General features: G+C 36.8%; 2 protein-coding genes across 5 annotated transcripts in view; one reads left to right on the forward strand and one right to left on the reverse strand.

The window, feature by feature from the left end:
- INTS12 (integrator complex subunit 12) overlaps nucleotides 1–19,976 on the reverse strand; it is a 35,259-nt gene extending 15,283 nt beyond the window's left edge. For 2 of the 3 annotated variants that reach the window (XM_060654504.3, XM_060654503.3), the window contains exons 1-5: nucleotides 19,867–19,976; nucleotides 11,318–11,482; nucleotides 7,355–7,507; nucleotides 5,644–5,831; nucleotides 3,788–3,947 (exon numbers count right to left, since the gene is read on the reverse strand). In XM_060654504.3, the coding sequence (XP_060510487.1) occupies nucleotides 3,788–3,947; nucleotides 5,644–5,831; nucleotides 7,355–7,507; nucleotides 11,318–11,473 (657 nt within the window). In that variant the 5' untranslated portion in view covers nucleotides 11,474–11,482; nucleotides 19,867–19,976. Of the gene's footprint in view, nucleotides 1–3,787; nucleotides 3,948–5,643; nucleotides 5,832–7,354; nucleotides 7,508–11,317; nucleotides 11,483–19,798 lie in introns of all 3 variants that reach the window. The other variant, XM_060654505.2, reaches the window with a different exon arrangement.
- Nucleotides 19,977–20,013: 37 nt separating this feature from the next.
- GSTCD (glutathione S-transferase C-terminal domain containing) overlaps nucleotides 20,014–23,130 on the forward strand; it is a 129,854-nt gene continuing 126,737 nt past the window's right edge. Inside the window, exon 1 of one of the 2 annotated variants that reach the window (XM_060654501.3) lies at nucleotides 20,014–20,239. The gene's annotated coding sequence lies outside the window, so the exon portion shown is untranslated. Of the gene's footprint in view, nucleotides 20,240–22,059; nucleotides 22,132–23,130 lie in introns of those variants that run through there. The other variant, XM_060654502.2, reaches the window with a different exon arrangement.

A 23,130-nucleotide genomic window follows, 5' to 3' on the forward strand; every position in this document is an offset into this window, starting at 1 on the left:
GATTTTTTCCTTTTTTTTTTTTTGTAACTTGGTAGTTTATTACATTCTCTTCCAAATAAAGTGGGTTATGAAGATGATTTATGTTATGTAAGAGTCTAGTACAGTGTCTGGCACATGTTGACTGCTGACAGTCATAGTTAATTAGACAACTGAATCTGGAAGAACCCATGCATCCTGGATGGGGAAAGATGCTCCGAGCCAGTCCACTGTCTTTGACAATCCTAAGAAGATCATGTGGGACTGTATCAGGAAATTTATAAATAGTCCGTTCCCATTTCTGGAAATTGGAATGCAGCCTGTTTTGTCTGAGCATTCTTGTGTAATCTTCTCGTGTTATGGTTTACTTTACCATGATTTTGATCCTTAAGTTTCAATTCATCCCATTTTTTAATATTACATGCTTTCCATATGAAAGTGTACCTACTTTCAAACATCACTTATAAAGCAACATTCAGATCAAGAATATTATTAAGGATGCTAGAAGACTACCTGTGGTAAAATATCTCAACTAGCAGTAAAGAAGGGCCATATTATCCTCTATTACAAAACCATGTTATGAGAATGCAGCCCTCAGAGTAAATAAAAAATACATGGTTCCATAACCATGGCTTTCATGCTTACATTTCCTTCAACCCACATCTTCCAGAGGTTAAACTCTGAAGACTGACCTAACTTGTATGCATTAGCAGATGAAGATTCATTATAATGCAGCCAAGAAAAGGCCTCTACATAGAAGATCATGTTTGGATCTTCTGGCTCCTCTATATCACCTAGCCATCTTAGAAGTTGAGTAAGAAACACCCAAAGCCCTTGGTCCTTTGATGGTAAATACTAGTTTTGGGAAATAGGATATTATCACTGACTTGGTGCTGTTCAACAAGGTACTATAATTTTTCATTGGGTGACTGCTTCACACATTGCAGAATATATGAAATTCCCCACTCAGGACAATAATTGCCAGTATGGCAGCAATCAAAAATACCACGTATTGCTAAATGCTGCTGAGTAGGTGTGTTACTACCCTAGATTGAAAACCAATTCAGTAAGTCATATGAATCTCCAACATAGCACTAGGGCAAAACCCATTACGTGGTAAAGAGAACATTATAGAACTGAAGAACGATCTTGGAGCCTGCCACACACTATCACAACATTCTTAACTAGGTCTTCCTATAATAATGTGTACTGCGGAACCTGCCCTAGTTGGAGAAATTAGTGTGAGGAGAATGGGGATATAAGATGCTATTTATAGTATCTCTAAAATTCCTTGAAGCAATAACCAATGCACGTATCGGAACCTCACTGAAAGCAATTATAGTTAGAATGACTAGGTGTAGCACCCACACTATTTCCAAATTCCTTTCTCTCATTATTTTGTGTTTACTGGATCCTGATCTTTAGGCTCACTTCAGATCATGGCTTTTGGTATTTCTCCAAGTCTATTCTTAGTGAATTCCAATCATGTTTTAACATTAGTTATGGCTCTCCATTCAGTACTTTAACCGTTGGACATATGGACTAAACTTACTATTTCTGGTACTAACCCACATTTCCTCCATTTTACATACCTTAAACTGAGAACAACAGAATGTAGCACATGTCTAGTCCTGAGCTCTGCTCTGGTGCTATGCCAATGAATGAGACATGGTCTTACTGATCAAATTAATTACACATTTAATTTGTAAAGCAGATAAAGAATAAAGGATACCTGAGATGAAGAAAAGAGGAGAAGGGAACAGGAAAGCTCACCACATAATCAGGGAATGATACACTTAGTCTGGCATGGCCAGAGTGTACGGGTGTATACGGTGAAGTGGTGGGAGAAAGGAATACAAAGACAGACTTGGGTCAAAGAGAGAAGGTCTGTAAATTCCCCCTAATGTGTATAATCTCATTATATAAGTAATTGAGAGCCATTGGGTGTATTTAAGTAGATAAAATTAGATAAGTACTTTAGAAGAATAATTCTAATTGTTTTAACTGAAGTGAATAAAGTGGATTGAAAGGAAGCGAGAAGCCTCCTTAAGAGGCTAAAGCAACAGACAAGAAGTGAGGGATTTGTGGAACAAGGTAATAATGGGCAAAATGAACAGAGTCAAGAAATGGATAAGAGGAAGAACCAGCAAATTTGGTGAACAAAGTAATATGGAATTAAGAGAGGCATCAAGAATAATGTTTTCTCATTCAGGCAACTGGGGGAAAAACTGAGTGGAGAAGAAAACAATTTCAATTTTAAAGATGTTAAAGTTACTGTTGGATATCGGGTCAGCTGCCGAAGTTCATTCCAGAAACAGGGTCAGAACCATAAACATACATTTGGTGCAAACTAAGTCATATAAAATGGAGGAGAAAATACTTTGAGAGTAGTGTTTACTTACTTGAAACTTTACAATAGAGTAACAGTAAAAAAAACCTTTGAAAGTGTACTAAAGAAAGACATTATGGTCACAAATTATTTATTTTTACTATTATCAATTCTTAGTGACTACTTCTGTCAGTGCCCTGGAATGCACTATATTGCTCACCCATAATCATTTGGTTGAGGTCCTGGAAGACTAGTTTAAACAATAAACTAAATAAAAATCAGACTAAGAAAAATTATACCTTGTCACAGAAAATCCCTGTTACAAACTGAAAGTATACATACTAGTGAGATTAATAGGAAATAACAACATTTCATATTATATATATATTTAATGTTTATTTTTTGAGACAGAGAAAAAGGCAGAGCTGAGTGGTGAGGGTCAGAGAGAGGGAGACACAGAATCTGAAGCAGGCTCCAGGCTCCAAGCTGTGAGCACAGAGCCTGACGCAGGATTTGAACCCACAAACTGCGAGATCATGACCTGAGCCAAAGTCAGCCACTCAACCGACTGAACCACCCAGGTGCCCCAAACATTTCCTATTTCTGATTTAACTGACTGAAAAGTAAAATAGGTATCCTGAATTTTTACTTTTAACTAAATATTCCTAACTTTAAAAAAGATACATTTGACCAGAAAAGTCTATGTAGAAATTTATTTGGTTAACAGACATGAAAATTCTTCTATCAAGAATCCCTACTCTAAGGGAAGGAAGAAGAGGAGAAGCAAATAAGTCACTGGATTTCTTTAAAGGAAAATTAAGTTCACTTATCTATTTTTTAAATGAATAAAAGTTACAATGTTATCCAATATAACAAATGGAAACGCATTTCAGTATGATGTTAAAGGCAGTTATGTTAGTGAGCAGTAGAAAATGAAAGTACATTGGGAAAATGAGATAAATGGTCACTCAAAGACAATGAGGAGGAAAAGACAGAAGAATAGAGAAACACACATGGAAAGACACAGATGCATATACAAATAATGTCTCTGTAAACAGCTTGTGAGTTTGATGGTTTCAGCCACTCAGGAACAGACATTTTCAAAATGTCCTTACCAGACTCACCAAAGACCAGGGCTTTATATCTCACCATTTCCCACAGTGCTTTGTAGTATTTCTAAATGTTTGTAAATACACTGACATACTAGTAACAAACATTAATATTTTGTGAGTCTCTAATCTTGTTTATCTATAATAGAATAAGCTAAAAGCTGAACAGAGAAAAATGGATATAACATGGTCTAAGAGTTTAGGCATAGATACATAAATCATACATATACACTATACATACAAACATTTAAATAATCAGTATTTGTAATTTTTTTTTCAACTAACTTAAAGGTTCAAATGTTTATTTTGAAAAGCAATTATCAGCAAAAAAATGACAGAGACCATTTAAAATAGAGAAAAAAAAGATTCTTACCATTCTTTTCATTTGTCTGGTACATCGGGCACAATACCACACAAGGCGAGGGTCATTCACTTCCTTGTCTGTCACCTGAGGCTTATGGCAGTCTTGGTGGTAGAGATTATGGCACTCCTGACATTCTACTAATTGATTTCCAGATGCCACCGTCATTTGCCTAAGAAAATAACCATTAAACACTGCACTTATTTGAATGCAACAATTTAAAGCCATTTTAGGGTTGATTTTGTAAATGTGATATATTAAAGAAGGTGAACACCAAACAAGAAAATAATAAGCTCTAACATGTAGCCTGCACATGTTAGAGTTTTTAAAGCTTGTGCTCAACTATGAACACAAGGTGCCTCAGTAACTGAATTTGGCTATATTCTCTTTGCCATTTCGCATTGTAATTTTTTTCTTTTTCCCAGAAAGTAGACTTTGGCTAGTTGTCCAACAGTCTCATAATATTTTCTCTATACTTCTATTATATTCCTTTATATTTGTTACCTACATGCTGTTCTTTCTTCTTCATTAACATACAAGTTCATTAAAAATAAGTTGTCTATATATTTAAATTGACTTATATATAAAGGTGGAAATAGGACCCAATTATCTACAGTGTTTAGTATATTGCTGTGCAAATATGGGTGTTCAATAAATACATGTGTTATCAGCTGAATAGGACGTGTATCAATAAAATATAAATTCTAGGGCGCCTGGGTGGCTGACTCTTGATTTTGGTTCAAGTCATGTTCTTGTGGTTTGTCATATCAAGTCCTGTGTCAGGGTCTGCGCTGACAGTGTGGACCCTGCTTGGAATTCTCTCTCACCTTCTCTCTGTCCCTCCCCCACTCTCTCTCTCAAAATACTTAAATATATATATATGTATATGTATATATATACACAAATACATATATATATATATATATGAATTCCAACAGCTCAAAAAGCACTCACCACAGACTTAGACTATCATAAGAACTCTCCAAATGGAAGGTTACAGTTACTAGTTCTCTTTCCATTATTACTATACCATTTATTTCTTATTTAAAAGTGATAAACTTTATGGTAGATGAAGTTTGAAATAAATATATGTGAAAACAATGAAGCTGTAACAAATGTTTCTATTCAGAAATACATTAACTCATTCTCTACAAGGCTCACAAAAACTTATTTACTCAGTTCCAATGCACCAGAATCTAACATTTTCATGAAGAAAACAGCAACAAAGATGGTAATCTTTTGTTGTGCTAGGCAGTAAAAACCATTAACAATTAAAAATATAGCCCTTTGCATCAAGGAGTTTCAAATTCAGTTATTCAGATTTCTACAGTGCATCTCCTAATAAGCAAAATTATTCATGTTTTTATAATTATGTATCCATGTTTTAAAACAACACTCAGAATAATCTACGTGATTCATTTACTTCTTTTCCATTATTTCTAGGAAATGATTTTATGGTGTTTAGAAAATGATGTATAACAGCCTATTTTATAAGTACTATCAACAATTCAGAAGGAAAAATAAAGCAACACAGACTTCTTAAAAAGAACAGAAATAATTGACTCTGCTAAATACTCTTCATCACTAAAGAATAACACAATAATTGGTTTCCCTCTAGAACCCAAGAATGCAGAAAATGCTGCTATGACATAATAGATTAAAGATGCCACAGTAAGAAAGATAAAATATTTAATAGTTTTCAAGATGTTAAATTGTTAGATGGGGCAGTTCACAGAGAATAATTTACTCATCTATCTACTACCCACCACCAAATAATAAAAACAAAAAAAACCCACCCAACAATTGGTCTGATTTTGTTTTCTTTTTCTTTGTTCTTCATGAAAACAAAAGAACCTGTGAAAACTTACCTACAAACAACACAGGCCAATCCCATCTCCATGGCAAAATCATCAGCACTGGTCTCCTCAAAACTGGAAAGGTCAGCCATAGCTAAATCCTTGCTAGTTTGGACAGTAATAGGAGAGGACCGTGTCTCTGGTTTCTCCAATCTAGGTTTCTTTGGAATATCAACTCCTTCAGTGATGTCTGATTTCATCTATAAAAAGCACCCAATTAGTAAGTAACATGTTAGAATAAACTTTAAATCACTGAGAGATGGATAAGATAGACACTGCACAATGATCAAGTCCACTTGATAGATATTTTGACATAGATAGTTAGGGGCAGATATAAACACTAAAGATCTGTAGAAGACTTATAATAAATTCATCATCAATACATTAAAAGAAACCAGCAAGGTAGAAATAAAAATCAGAACATTTTAGCATGTAACTGTATTTGTCTTTTTATTCTTTTATCCATTAAAGAATTTTGGAAGCTCAATGGATTTACTTATATGCCCTGAAAAGCCACAGCACTAACAAGGCTATTTTTAAGGGTAGTTTTTATTTTAAATATTTTAAATTATAAACTACCAATATTTAAAACATATTGAAAAGAAGTAAATAGCAAACTATCTACCAGTTATCCAGATATTGCCATATTTACTTCAAAGCAAATTCTGGCTCCTCTCTTTAAGATATAAATGTTATAGATGTATCTGTCAGATTGGCAACAATTAAAAAGTCTGGGAAGACATGGAGAATTTGCAATTCTTATACTTTATTCGTGAGAATATAAATTTAGTACATGCACTTTGGATAGTAATTGGCAATGTCTAGTAATGTTGAAGAGGTGCCTATCCTATTACATCCATTTACGGATATGCATCCTATAGAAACTATCACCATGTGCACAAAGAATTTATCTTTAAAGCAGCTCACTGAAGTGCCATTGTACTAGAAAAAAAAGAGAAATAAACTAACTCCTCATCAGTAGGGAAATGGATAAACTGATTTACTTACTGAATAAATGTTACATGGTAGCTGAAAGAAATAGATCTTCATGTATCAACACAGATGAATTTCAAAAGCACATTTCTGAGTGATGAAAAAGTTGCCAAAAGATATACATGTACAGTATGATACCATTTATATAAATTTAAAAGCACAGAAAACAATATAGTTTACGAATAGCCAATATTTATCACAAGTATGAAAACATTTGGGACTAATATACTCCACTTTAAGGGCAGGGATTACTAAAGATTTTTTTAATGTATTTTTTACGAAGTGCTAAAATCTCAATAATTGACTATGTGCAAAAATCATTCAAAATAGGCAATCCAAGACTTATTTGTAGCTCTGTTAAGGTACACATCATCTTGTAACAAATTTCACATTTAGTCACTTATTCCTTCCTATCTTTTCTTCTCAGCAACTGTTCCATTTAGAATATTTAATATTTAAGTTATGGATTAAAGTTTATACTTGAAATTAGCACATCGCCTAGGGCTCAACTGCGTGTTGCCAATGACTTTAATAAATGGTTAAAAAAAAACAGTTTCTAAGTTTTACTGATTTTTCAAAAAACCGACATCTATAATTATCCAAATATGTTTACTGGGTAATTATTGTGTACTTTTACCTACTATTATGTAAAAGAAGTGAACACCAAAGAATTGTTCCTGCTTATAAGCACAATTGATTTCCTTTTTTAAAAACTAGATTAAATTCTTACTTTATCAGCTGGTCTCTTTTCAGCTTCCTTCTTTACTTTTTCAGTTGTGAGGACTTTGCCATTATTATTGCCAGAAGGAAGACTGGAGGATGTTTTGGGCTCTTGCTTAACAGAAATAGCTTTTGCACTTGAAATTTTGGGTGGCTCCACATCCTAAGAGATGAAATAAAAAGATACCTATAATCAACTGTTCTAACCAATTGTAGAAAGTAGACCACAAATGTAAACGATTTTCAGTTAAAAATTATCGTGTTTGGCCAATGTAACATCCATTTCTTTAAACAGATTTATTGAGAAATAATTGATATACAAACCGCATCTATTAAAGTATAAAATTTGCTAAGTTTCATGTGAAACCAGCACTACAATCAACATAATAAACATATTCATCATCCCCCAAAGTTTCCTTGTGGCCCACTATAATTACTCTTAGAGGCATACATCCTAGAGAAACTATGTCCCCCCATCCTCAGGCAACAATGCTTTCTGGAACTACAAATTAATTTACATTTCCTAGAAATTTATATGAACAGAATCATACAGTGTATACTCCTTTTTCTGGCTTCTTTCACTCAGTCTACTTATTTTGATATTGATTCATATTGTGCAGTATATCAATAGTTCATTCCTTATATATTGCTGAGTAATATTCTACTGAATGGATATACCACTTGTTTATCCATTTATCCATTGGTGGATACTTGTTTATAGTTTGGGGCTATTACAAATAACGTTATTATGACCATTCATGTACAAACCTTTATATGGATATTTACTTCCATTTCTCCACAATTAATGTCTAGGAGTGAAATGGCTGGATTATATGAGGTGTATGTTTAACTTTTTAAAAAACTGCCAAACCATTTTCCAAAGTGTTATGCCATTTTCCATTTCCACCAGTTGTATATGAGAGTCTTAGTTCCTTCACATCCTCATCAACACATCCTCTTTTTACTTTTAGACATTCTAATAGGTATATAGTAGTGTATTACTATGGATTCAATTTCCATTTACCTAATGTCTAATGATGTTGAATAGTTTTTCAAGTGCTTGTCTACCATACGTTATTTTGTTTAGAAGTTTTTATTAAAATGTTTTGTCCTTTTTAAAAAATGGAGTTGTTTGTTTTATTAATGACTCTAAAAAAAGTTCTCTATAGGTTCTGGATACAAGTCCTTCATCAGACATATAATTTACAAATATTTTCACCCAGTCTCTGGCTTGTCTTTTTTTTTATTTAAAAATTTTTTTTTTTCTTTTTAACATTTGATTAGTTTTTGAGAGAGAGAGAGAGACAGAGTACGAGCAGGGGAGGGGCAGACAGGGAGACAGAATCCACGAAGCAGGCTGCAGGCTATGAGCTGTCAGCACAGAGCCTGATGTGGGACTTGAACACATGAAACACGAGATCATAACCTGAGCCGAAGTCGGATGCTTAATGGACTGAACTACCCAGGCACCCCTGACTCGTCTTCTTACTCTGTTTTATGCTTCCAATCCTTGTTCTTATATTACCACTTTGCAGATATTTACACTTGCTATGTATTACTAATAGTATAAAAAGTTTATGTATAAGATACCTCTTGGAATCGCCCTTCAAAAAAGGAGGGCATTTCCTACCATTCTAAATAAAACTAGCACATCTGAGTGCAGTCTACTTTTTTGAGACAGCAGATAAATGTAGAAAAATACAAATAGGAACGATATACATTAGATTCAGAACAGTAGCAACCTCCAAGGAGGAAGAAATGGGGAAGGGATAAAGAATGGGGCTTTCGATTTCTTGGTAGTTGCACTTGATTTATTGTGCTGTCTAGAGGAGGTGTTGGCAAACTGAGGACTGGAGGCCAAATCTGGCCTATTGCCTGTTTTTTATAAATAACGTTACATTAGAACACAGCAATACTCATTCATTTTATGTATTATCTGTGGCACTTGCATGCGACCATGGCAGAATTAGATTGTTGTGCCAGAGACCATGTGGCCCACAAAGCCTAAAATATTTACTATTTGATACTTTACAGAAAGTTTGGTGACCATTCATGTAGACTTAGGAAAGGGATGGAAAAAATGTTAGCAATGCAGATTAATTTAAAAGTGTAACATAAAAAAACGAAAAACATAATCTTGTAGGCATTTGAAAACTATTATCTAATTCAGCAAAAAAGTTACAAGTCATTGGCGGAGGAGTTAAGTTCTAAGTTTTTTTTTTTTTTTTAAAGTTTATTTTGAGAGAGGTTAGGAGCAAGAGGGGGAGGGGCAGAGAGAGGGAGAAAGAAAACCCCAACATGGGGCTAGAACTGACGAACAAGGAGATCAAGACCTGGGCTGAAATCCTGAGTCAGACATTTAACTGACTGGGTCCCATCTAAGTTCATTACTTCACATAGGACTTACTGAACGATGTAAATGAAGATATCAACTGATTTTTATGTTGCAATTACACTTGGAGAGCCAGCTGTCAATGTTTATAAGCATACCACTGCCTCCAGGTGATTCTCTCTCTAGAGATGTAAATGGCAGCTGAAGGCTACAATGAAATGAATCTACGGTTTTTAAATACCTGACAGTATTTTCTCTAAACTGATCAATAAGAAGTAACTCTAGTTAGAAATCTAAGGGCAGGAGGCTTTTTAATCAAAACAAATTTTTCATGTACTTTAATAGATGAACTTCTGTTTGAGAATCTCAAAATACAGTACTGCTTCTTTAGTAATAATAGGTTTTACCTATTGGGATATTATCAACATTCAGAGCAGAATGAACTTACTAGTGTGTTTTGTAGAGCTGTATAATTTGGCAAGTTTGAACTCACTGAATTTACCAGAATGAGAATGGTAGAAGAAATGAGGACACAATGGCGCTACTATTCAAAGGGCAATAAAAAGGCTTGAGAATACTAGAGCTAGTGTTGGGCACTGAGTCTGGGACTTGGGCCTGTCTTTAATTTGAGATTGTGGGTTAGACTGAGCTAGTGATGTAATCCTGTCTTCCTTTTCTCATCTTGTTATCTGGGTCCAAAGACCTGGATGACTTTGGAGTTTCAGGGCTCTAGAGCTTTGGAAAGGTTTGAAAGAATGTCTCAGGTATTACAAATATAATAAATGCTGCCATTCACTAAGAGCCTATTATGTACCGGGTAGATACTGCACTAGGTGGCTTACATGCTTTATCTCATTTAATTTTCACAATTTTGCAAGGTAATCCTTATTACCTCCATTCTACTAATGAAGAAATAGAGGCTGGGGGAAATGAAGTTACTGTGTACCTTGGTTTCCTTATTTTTAAATGAAAATAAATAACACCTATTTCAAAAGATCATTATCACAATTAAAATTAATTATACACACACACCAAGCAGAAAAATACCTGAAACACAATAAATGTTCAAGATACATTATCTATTACTACACAACTAGTAAGAGGCAAACTGGGATTCAAAACAGGTTTGTCTGGTTCCAAAATGTATACTCTTTTCACATAAAGTTGTTTGGCTGCTTTGTCATTATCAAAGTTGGAGCCACATAGTTGTCATAATTTATCCATATACCTCCTTTTCCCCTTAAAGTATCCTATCCATATTCAATGTACTTCATTGCAAACTTTGTCCTTTTACTTCATTAAACATTAAAACATTAGAGAATAATTACAAGTCACGGTTTCATCCAGTAGCTTAAAATTTTGGGGGGATGAGAAACAATTAGAAATTAAATCATAAATAAGTAGGTTTCCCTACACATAAAGTAGAACAGAGTATCCCTCACACCCAGCTAACTTTTCCATGTAGAGTAAAAGTTCTCTGAAAACATGAAGGAAGAATAGAACACTAAAGAATATAATTTCTTCATGCCACAATGAAAGATTATTTTGGCAGGGAGACTGTTTTAAGATGATCTAAATATTAACACTGTTCTACTGCAGGCCTTACAAAACTCCCCCCAAGCTTTTAATTCTTGCAGGTACCTTTTGAGATGGACGGTAACTTGAATCAATGCCCCGAGCCAAAGATTCATCAAGTAGTGCCTTTAGCTTTTCTGCAGAATCTTTACTTTTTGAATGTAAGAAGCCAAGTGCTTTCAAAAAAATAGGATCAAGTTCCAAGTTCACAGCAGCAGCCATTGCAAACACCTGAAGAAAATAAGAAAGGGGGGATTAATTTAGAGACAATAAGCAATTATCTATGTTAAAGTTTATCTATCAGGTTCTTTTATTTATAATAGGTAATACTGTGCCCATTATACAAAATCTGAAACATCAGAAGAAAAGTAAATTTCCTTGTTATTCCTACCAACTTCGTTTCCCCTGAAGCAAGAACCTTATCAGTGTTGTGTGTATCCAGACCATGAATTCAAATTCAAATCCTGAATTTGAAATGCAGATAAGCTCCTCCCTGCCACAGAGCACCTTCCTCAGGGTTTTAAAATATACACTTACAGTTCAGTGTACAGGAACTTGATGTGTTTAGGTCAGGTTTACCATATGTCAAAATTTCTTCTCTCAAACCTTATTTCCATTACCAAAAAAAAAAAAAAAAAAAAAAAAGATTTGAGGCGGCGAGGCATGGCAGGAGAACAATGGTTAAAGGAAACATCAGGTGATGAGCTAAAGGTCATTGCTGCAACTTTAACCTCAACTACCTTTTTTAAATCTCCTTAGTCCTCAACTCCATTCTTGAATGCCTCAGAAAACATACTAAGATAATCTATTGGACTACATTTAGATTGTGGTATCTCATGCATTAACCTACTTTTAAAAAGCAAGGTCTCTGAGGAATGGTGCCATAGTTACTACCAAAAAATTATATATACATAATATAATTTATATACATAATATAAAATCTCTCCCATAGGGCCTGTGATAATGTTCTGTGTCATTAGCTTAAAATACAGTGAAGATGTACATCAAAGGCTTATGAAATTCCAAAACATTAAAAAATTTTGTTTTCAGCTAATACCAATGCTATCATGTGGTTCTAATTCTTGTGTCACTTTTTCAAATATTACCCCAGGCAAGGAATTATTAAAATAAAAATGTATACTTTGTGTTCAATCCTTTGATCAATATTCTAGGGCTTGAAACTGTCTTCTATCCTTGAGGTTAATAATGTAATAATGCAACACACATGTACTGTTAGAGTTAAAGATCTATCAGCAATTCCACAGTAATCTCTCATTTTCAGGGGTTTATAAAGCCATTAAACCTTGCTGTAGGTTGAATCTTGGCATATGAAAGTTCAGACTAAAGATGAATTTTGTTTGTTCCTTCCCCATCTACTTCTCCCCAATCCCTTTCCAACTTTGACAGGAAACACACCCCCACACCTACAGGCTTTTTTTTTTTTTTTTTTTAGTTTTCAAGACGGTATTAGATACCTTTCTGATAGCCTCAAAATTATTGTCAAATTCCGTACTCTAATGAAACACCTGAATCATCCATGAATCCCAAAGCCAATACTAAAAGGACAATTATCTACCTCAAACAGTTGTATTAGTAATTTAATGAAAACTGAGAAGCAATCTGTCACTTAAGACTATATTATTACATACATCATCTATGTAGATGATAGGTACAGAAAGGTTTTTTTTAAATTTACTCATGGTATAGGCTGATTACTATACATATTTTCTGGAGAATAGCTCCTCATTAAAATGTCCATGATGAAAAGAGTAAACCTGCCATTCCTCCTGAGTGCTCAAGGGGAATATGGCCTAACCTTTTTATTGACCAAACTTTTTATAGTTAAAAAGCACAGCATTTACTTATCCAGAACAATCTGTTTTATGAGGTGCTGACCAAAGGGCTAATATGGAGAAGAATCCTTCCAATATACTAGAAAAACAATTCCTTGAAATTTCTATGCTGGAAACCAGAAGCAAGGTATTTACTGTTACGTATTTCCATAATCACAGACAAAAGGTTTGCGTTACAGATTAGGTGACAAGAGTCAGTGCCTAGCTTATAAGACTACAGAAGTCATGTCATCAACACCAACATTCCAACTGGAACCTTGGAATCTGTTCTTTTTATATTATCCTGCAGTTATAAAACTGAATAGGCTTTGTACCCATGCCCTAAATTACTAACATGTCTCAAAGGTCTTAATAGTGGAATATAGGGAAAAAATATAAGAATTTCTATTTTTAATTTTTTATTAAAAATACGCTATTAATACACAGAATGATAGCAGTGTAGACATATAATTGATAACACATATAATGAAGTGTGCTCAATTTCACCCTCAGGGAATGATGAGACAAGTTTGGAGGCCAATGCTTTAGTCTATCCAGCAACTGCTAGTTTTCCTTTCCCTAGTATGTATACATCAAGGCTGCTTAAGGTACAAACTACCTTTCCGTAGAAAGGCCTTCCAGTACTTTCATTCAGCTAAGCCCTTCCCTCCCTCCACAATAACTTCATTGCTGGCTGCCCATAATCTTCTAGCCCCTACTCATTATCTATATATTCCCCTATATTTTCTACCTTGTTTTTCAAGCACTCCTTGCATCTCTTTACCTTTACTATTTCCCCCACTACATCTCCTTTTTACCATGGTCTCCCAAGTGGTACTCCTTCGACTTCCTACTCAAAGAGCAAAGAGGTCTACAGAGATCTTATTCCATATAGCTGCTTTTGGAGAAACATTCCATGGCCACCATTTATCAACATCTTCCCTTGAAATCTATACCTATACCTTCCTGGTTGCTAAGGTATGGAACATTTGCACTAGGCTCATCTTCTTACTTCTCCCCACTGTCGTCTCTGGCAATTTTAGCATCTATATTGATGATCTTCTCCAGCTTCCTAGTTTACTTAGATCTTCAATCCCAAAGAGCTTCATCTTCAGCCACCAAAGCCTGAAAGTAGCCACAATTATTCTCCTTTTTTTGACTATAATCTTGTATCTTTTTATCTCTTCCACTGTTTTCACTAAGGAACCTCTTCAAGGTACCAGGTCAACCTTCCTTTATTTTGCCTCCTCCCCCTGTCCCCCATTTCTTTCCTTGCATTCCACCTGCATTTTGAATTTATAGAGGCCTCCAGTTTCTTAGTTCCCTCTGCTTTCTCCTTATTGGCACCTCCTTGCCTCAACTTCTTTCCCACATCAAACAGAAAACAGTATTTGGGCCTAAAATAAAACACTCAGTTACATGTTTTATCCTATATATTTTAGTTTTCTATCTTACTTTTCCTCACTTTTTTTTTTTTTTTTTTTTTACCGTTTATTTATTTATTTTGAGAGAGACAGAGACAGTGCAAGTCGGGTAGAGGCAGAGAGAGAGAGGAAGAGAGAGAGAATCCCAAGCAGGCTTTGCACCATCAGCACAGAGCAGGATGCAGGACTCAAACCCACAAAACAGTGAGATCATGACCTGAGCTGAAATCAAGAGTTGGATGCTCAACCGACTAAGCCACCCAGGTGCCCCTCCTCACCCTTTTATATTGCTTTCTCTAGTTTCTATTACTTCTCCTTTCTTACGGACAAATGCACACATAGTAAAATTTATTTTTCAGCTACTGAAGTCCTTAAAGAGGTCAGCAACTAATTTCTCAATTTATCTCCTTTATTATTATAACCAAAAATATTTTCCTGGAGTTGTACCAAATTATGTTAACTTTTATATAGTTCCTTCCCTGTATATTCCAAAATCCATGACCAAAACAGACTGGAAAAGAGCCATATATCATTCTTACTGAGGATTAGAGCTAAGAATTCACTCCCACCAATACCACTACTATCCCATTCCTAGGTTATTGACATTTTTTAAAGTAGTAATTACTAATTTTCTGACATTCTTTTTTTTAAAGCAACACCTAGATTTTAAATTAATTCTACATTTAAAGCATTAAGTTTCTTTCATGTATCTATATCTGTATATATCTATTTATATATATATATATATATATATATATATATATATATATACACACACACCTAGGACTTGTTTTTTAGAATTCTAATCCTCAGTGAGAATTCTTAGCTCATGATAGGAATGATCTATGGCAAATGCATATAGCACAGAAATTCCCACTAAACAGTGACCTCTTTTTCCCACCTCTATCCATCTAGATTTATCTGCAGTATGTCATTAAAAAATTTTTTTAATGCTTATTTATTTTTGAGACAGAGGACAGAGCATGAATGGCAGAGGGGGAGAGAAAGAGGGAGACAGAGAACTCATAGCAGGCTCCAGGCTCTGCACTGTCAGCACAGAGCCCAACGCAGGGCTCAAACCCACGAACTGTGAGATCATGACCTGAGACAAAGTTGGACTCTTAACCAACAGAGCCACCCAGACGCCCCTACAGTATGTCATTTTACTTCCTGTCCTATATTTCATGGTCCAGCCTTTCAAAGACTCTCTTCTCTAAACACCCGTGTTCTATAGTCCTATAATTTCATCTACTTTCTAGCCATCCATCCTGTTATTTACCTTCTCCCTGCCTGCACCCAAACTCTTAAATGCAGCTGAGAGGAATACATACTCTGCATCTGTAGAGTCACCAATCTCATCTAGGCACTCAACACGATTTAGCAATCCTATCATGCTTCTCTCCTCAACTCACTTCCCTACTTTCTGCCAAGATCAGTTACACTTTCTCCGTTTTCCTTGAAACTGCTACAGTATCTCAGTAGATGTCTTCACCAATTTCACAGAGAAGACAAAAGCTGTCAGAGAGAAACTAAATCAACATCCTGCCACTACATCTACAAACTTACCTGCACCCATCCTTTCCTTTTTCCTACCTGATAAATGAAGAGGTGGCTCTCCATGTAATGCTACCTGTAACTGGATTCTACCTTTTCCTTCCCCATCTGGACCCTGAACTACGGATTATTTACTATGTCCTCTCCATCACCCTCTCTCTCTTTCTTTCTACTGGCATCTTTTCATTTACATTTAAATATATTCAAGCCTCTTCTATCCGGTCTTCCTCATTTCATAGCAAAACTTCCTTCAGAAAGTCATCCTCATTCTATACTCCCTTTTTTCATTCTTCTACTTATGCTGCATTTAATCCTGCAATTTGGCGTTTGTCCCACCATTCCGTCCATGAAAATGTTCTCACCACCGTATTCATAGCTTTAGGTAAACAGATCTTGTTTTTTCCTCCTACTTCTTTCTTAGCCTTTTTGTAGGTTCCTATTCCACTTCAACTTAAGTGAGTTCTGGGTCTCTTCTTGTCTCACTCTACACCTTTCTCTCAAAATGTGACATCTGGATCAGAAGCACAGGCATTACCTGGGAGCCTGTTAGAAATGTAAACTCTTGGTCTCTACCATGAGACCAACTGAAGAAAAAACTCCGGGCACAGAAATCTGTATTAAGCCTTCAAAGTGATTCTGATCCACTCTAAAAGCTTGAGAATTACTGTGCTAGACAATTTGATATATACTCTTTTGCCACGGATTATAAATTTATCTCTCTGGCCCATCTATCTCTTCCAAGATCCAAATGCCAGCTTTAAATGGGTATCTCACTGGTGCCTCCTATTCAACATGTCCCTAACAGAGCCACTCATAACCTCTTCTTCTGTCTCCCAACCAGATCTTCTAGCATTCCCTCTCTCAAATGATACTTAACCCCACTGCTCCAGCCAGAACCTGAGTATCAGCTACTCCTCCTACTTCCTGAACCCTCACCCTACACCCTTGTGTTCAGTCGCCAAACTTCCTAAATATACCTCAAATTCATCTACTTTTTTCGATCCTTGCTACCACCACCCTAGACCAAGCTATCACCACCTATTATCTGGCCTACCATATTAGCTTGATCAGTCTCCCCACAATCACTCTTGTCCCTCTCTATACCTTCCTGTATTATTCACTGGGTTAAAATGCCCTCTGCACTTCTTGCTGTCCAAAGGTTAAAGAACGAGATCCTTAACGAGGTCTCTAATGCCCTACATGATCTGGTAGTACATGTAAAATAGTTACAAGAGTACCTGGCACAGTGTACACACTCATTAAATACCATCTAGTATCTCAGACTATTCCCACTCCTCACTCACTGTTGTAGTCACATAATTTAGTTTAAGTCTTTCAACATATCATACGCTCTCACCTCAGCACATCAGTAGAAAGTGTCCCATACCCATCTTATTCATCCTTCACATCTCAGTATTTTTTTTCCCCACACTTCCCAAATAAAATAAGAAGTCTTACTGTTATTCTGTTCCCAAACATCCTGGAAGTTTGGAATAGTTACTATACTGTTAATTATGTAAACAGTCTTTCTCACTAGAATGTAAATTCCCTGAGGATGAGCACAGGATTGATCTTACCCGCTGCTGTTAACTGTGTGCCTAGCAGAGTACCTGGCAGGTAGTGGGTATTCATTAAATGCTGGCCAAGTGAATACACAGTATTCATTTCCTCTTTCAAAAACTTTCTCCTCCGTGATTTCGATTACGCTTAACTTTTCTGGTTCTTCTCTTCTATCTATCTCTGGCTACTCTTACTCTGGTTCATCTTTTCAGCCCTGTCACTCTTGGTATTGCCCAAGTATCTGTTCTCATCTATCTTTTTTAGTTCTGCTTCCACTTTCTTCCTGGGTTATCTTCTATTTATGTTTTTAATTTAACTGTCATCTTTAGGCAGATGGTTTCACATTTTTCACCACTCCAATCTCACTTAAACTCAAATCCCACATTTCCAATTGCTGAGTAGGTATGTCTACCTGGTTTCCCAATTTAGTTATGACTAAAATCGGTATTATGAATACCTTCCTCCAAAAGTTCCTTGTCCTGCACGTTTTTCAATGAACGACACAACTTTCTGTTAATCTAGTCTGAGGCCTAAATCACATATTAATGTTCCTGAAACATATTTTCCTTTCCTTCTTATTTTTCTTCTTCAAAAATTAAAACTCCCTACTGCCTTCAAAATAAAGCCTAATCTCTTGGCCTACCATTTATAAAAGACAATTCATTAACTGGCACAAAAACTTTAAATCTTCATATACAGATTCTCTTTACAGCAGCGCCATTAGCTGGCCTTGACACCTCTACTCACTTTTTCTGTCTGGGAAGCTTTTTACCTATTTTTAGATGTCCAAATTCTATGTTCAAATATTACTTCTCACGAGGACTCTATTCTCAGCTGGTATGTCCTTCTCCACCCCAAATACTAATAATCTCTCCCTCCTAGGATATCTATTAGTGCTTTCTCATGGTACTAGGACTTTCTACCTTGAATCATACTCTTTTTTTCCCCCACAAGTGTTATATTCCCTATAAAACTCTGAGTACCTTATGAGGGAGAGTCTACATTTATCTTTTTGCCTATTACTTTGCTACTTTGCAAAGTACCAAAAATAATGGCTATAGAATTATTAGGGATCAAAGTAAAGTGTAATGGTCTTTTCTCTCCTTCTACACAATTCTAACCACTTACGAAGTCCCTTTACAAAAAGAGCAACAAGAAACTCAAATCCATCTTCCATGCACCTAACCCCCTAAGCCTCACAAGCATCAAAAAAGCAAAAGCAAAATAAATAAAACCACCTCGGTCTTGACTAGAGACCTGTACAGTGTTCCTACCTGCAATACTTTCTTCCTACTCCTTTACCTGGCTTAAATTCATTAATCCCGTTAGACTGTAACTCCATGAGGGCAGGGTCTTATGCAGTTAACATAGTTTGAAACTTAGACTCTCAAAAATATTTATTGAATGAATGAACTAGGTTTTGTTTAAATGTCATTTTCTAGGGCGTCTGTTATCTCTCCAACCCAAATTGGATATTCATTTCTTACCCTACATGCCAATCTTAAACACACACACACACACACACACACACACACACACACATCCAAAGTTGATCATCTGCATGTGCACAAGATAAAGGAAACTGAACTTATTCACACCAAGTGCAATATTAGGGTTGCCATCTCCTAAACGGCTTTGCCCTTTATGTCTTTGGAGGCTCTTGCAACCTTCTACTAAAAATCTTTTTAAAGATGCTGTCCGTTTCATTCCTCTACTGAATTCTTGGCCTTGAGTTATACTGATATCTTAGGGACATGTCTGGAAATGCAGGGAAAGTGGAAAGACCACGATTCCAAACCAACCAAGTGACGGACTAGCTGAAAAGCGACAGCGGACACTCAGAAAAAAGAATCTCAAGCCTTTGATCAAAGCATGACACACCGAAGGCCTAGCACGGAGGGAAGGTCTTTGAGGGAGCCGGAGGAAGGGGGGAGGCGGAAAGAGGGAGCTGCATAGAGAAGTCGCCAAAACCTTCCGAGGAAGGTCCGAGACGGGGTTCTGGAGACCTAGTCCCTGGGGCCGTGCCCTAGATAGGCGAACCCGCAACAGACTCGGAGGAAGCACAGCCCTCACCGAAGGGAGAGAGCGGTCAGCCTGGGGCACGCGACCGCCCGCAAATTACGAAGTTTCCCCCTAAAGAGCGAGGAAACTAAGACTCCACGGAACTACTCTCACACCTCGCCCCTCGCGGAGGTCTCGAGCCTCCCAGAGGCGGCTGGGAGCCGGGTAGCTCGTCACAACTCACCGCTCCGCCCCGCTACTCCGTCCGTTCCCGGAGGCTCCTTCCGAACCGGTCCCGGAACTAGCCGGCTCCGAGGAGGGGGAAAAAAAGGTTCCTGCAGCAGTGTGAGGAGGGAAACTTTTTGGCTGTGCGACGGAAGGAAGTGACGTTACCCCCGGTTTCCGGTCCGCCGGATTATGAATGACGGCCGGCAGGGCTGTTTCCAAGACACTGTGCCTGTTGTTTCTCCCCTGGCCTCTCTGGCAGCCAGTGGCCTCTTGGGCGAAGACTCGCAGAAGCGGCCTCGGAAACCTGGCTCGCGCGGGGCGGGAAGGCGCAGGCGGCTCGTGTCGCTGACACGCTCACCCTCCGTGCCTGGCCGCGCCTCTGCGACCAGGTAAAGAGGGCGCTCAGGCCGCCGGCTTCGCAGTCCCCCGATCCCCCTGACTACTCTTTGCATCCGGAGGCGACTGGGCTGACGATGCGGGATGGAGAGGAGGTGGTGGGAAGGGCAAGGGCGTGGAATTAGTGTCCGATGTCTCTCCAGTGCTGGGGTCCCTCAACCTCTTTGACAGCCACAGCTTCTGAGGGTGCTGGTGGAGGCTCCGGGCCCCTTCTCAGATTTCCCAGGGCAAAATTTCCGGTCCTCGTGGCTTCCTCTGCTGATGGGGGAATGGAGCAGCTTCTGTTTGCAGCAGTCTGTGGAGTCGTTTGCCTTTTGCTGCGAAGTGTAGTTTTAAGACCTTTTGGCAGGCTGTAACTTTTTTTTTCTCTTTGACACTTTGTTTTCCATTCCATGCCTTCCTGGTTGGAGAAAGAAGTTGTATGTGAATACTGCCTAACAGTTGCTCCAAAGGATTTGCTTGGGGGGGGGGGGGGGCGGGATTTGTTTCTGTTACCCTAGCAAAACTGTTTCAGTTCGGTTTTAAACTTCTGTGTGGAAAGTTTGAGTTTAACTGGCACGGAAATTGCTTTGGCTTTAGAAACGCCCGTACTTCCCATCCAACTCTACCTGGTTTGAGATTAGGTGCCTTGTCTTTTTCCTTTTATTCTTAATCCCAGGATTCCATTTCTTGTTATAAATTCTTGAATGTCAAGGAAATTCCAGCATTTAATAGTATATCTTGTGCTAAATTAATGATTTAACAAAATACTGCTTTTCCAAGCTTATCTATAGAAACAGTATTAAAGGAGAAAAAAAGCTGGCACGAGTTAGTGACGTGGCAATTGTAAACATGGTCATTTAAATATTGTGAAAATAAATTCTTTGTTGTAAATACAACCGAATGATTTGCTGTCATATTTAATAAATCAAACTTTAAGCTATGTGAGTTTTTTTTTTTTTTTTTAATGTCTGGTGGGGAGTTTACTAAGAGGATTGCTTTAAGCATACTCATGTGAAATTATGTTTGAGTTATATCTGAAGACATTATTTTAAAAGGTCTAACTTTAAAAATAAGTCTGAGAAGAAATCAGTGAGATTTGAGAATTGCTTTATCAGTTCTTCTATTTATTTTTTTACACTTCTACATGTTTACCTGCTTTAAGCAAAGCTCAAACTTGAACTTCTGTAATAGTGGGCCTGTCACGGTTTAAAAACAACAACCCTGTGTTTAGTATGTAGCTTTGGTTATTACCCTTATTTGAAATAAGAACAAGTACTGAGTATCCAATCAGCCTTTCTATAATAGGAACAATTTAGCAGACCTTGAAACTTAACAAATTCTATAGACCAGTCAACTAAAACATCTGTAGTATACACAATTCCTTAGTGTAAGTTTTTATCTTCAGGTATTTAAAGTAGCCCACTGAATCCTGTTATGATTAGTACTTAGAATACAAGGTTTTAAACCATTTAGATCATAACAAGCCTAGATATTGTTTGCTGTGGGGATTCAGTAATTTTATTTCAGGCTTGCTGGCTTTTTTGTTTGTTTGTTTGTTTTGATGTTTACTTATTTATTTTTTGAGAGAGAAAGAAAGAACACAAGTCGGGGAAGGGCAGAGAGGGAGAGTGAGACTCAGAATCTGAAGCAGTCTCCAGGTTCTGAGCTGTCAGCACATAGCCCTATGCTGGGCTCGAACCCACGAACTGTGAGATCATGACCTGACCTGAAGTCAGACGCTCAACCGACTGAGTCACCCAAAGCACCTCAGGCTTGCATTTTATGCTGTGATCTCCATTAATTATGAGGTCAGACATAGCTGCAAGCATTATGATTCTGTAGCAGAAGATGATTCCCTGATTCACCAGAGAGCTGACATACTTCCCTTATGGCTAAAGTTACAGTAAGCTTTTTCACTTTTAAACAGTTTTTCTGCACTTCTTACCCAGATAACAAAACAGCTAATTTTAATTATTGAACTTTGTCCTCTAGGACTTAACTATATGTATCCCCATGGTACATAATGTAATGAGGACTGAAGCAGCTTGGGTTTTTTCTTTCCTTTTTTAACCTTTAGTATCTAAGGTAATTAGCTGCTGTCTAACCCTATATGAGCAAGCTTTTTTATACATATAGATAGTAAGAAAATGGGGTAGGATTTGCAACCAAATTGTGTTATTTTGTGAAATGCATAAAACACAAGCTAAGCTCTAATATTCATAATGTTGAACATTTGATGTAGTAAGGAATTAAAAGGGTTTAAATTTTAATCTTTAAGAAAATTGAATTTGTAATTTCATACCTGTAAACTGTGGTGAACTATTTATTTTGTACAATATAAACAGTTAACATGCAAGTTAGGGTATTACGCATTCAACCATTTTGTGACTTTGTGGCTTTCAGCCTCAGTAACAGATTTTTTATGGGAGGGTGGGGGAGGGGAAACTTCAATTCAATAAAAATCCCTTACCTTTCTTGAGAAGTTTGGAAGTATAAAGTATAATTTGTGGATTGCCAGTCAAAATTTGTTTTTTAATAGTATCAGTGGATAAGAAATTTTGAGATAAATTACAAATGAATAATAATAGCTGGTATTTATTTACAGGCTTACTAATGTGATAGGCATTGTTAGGTTCTCACAGCACACTATATGGTAAATCTGATGTTATTGCCCCCATTTTATAAATGAGGAAGCAAAGGCACAGAAAAGTTATATTGCTATTAAATATCAGAACCAGGATTTGAACCCCGTTAGTCACCTCCAGAGAGTCTAGGCTCTTATCCATTACTTTATATTTCTTGGTGTATAAATATTCTACTTATTAAGTGTATAGAATCCATTTCAGCTCCTAGCTCTCTTGACTGAGTAGCAGTACACACAAAAACTATAAGTTTGGATGGA

The sequence above is a fragment of the Panthera onca genome, chromosome B1, assembly GCF_046562875.1.
Source record: "Panthera onca isolate mPanOnc1 chromosome B1, mPanOnc1 haplotype 2, whole genome shotgun sequence".
Classification (NCBI taxonomy): domain Eukaryota; kingdom Metazoa; phylum Chordata; class Mammalia; order Carnivora; family Felidae; genus Panthera; species Panthera onca.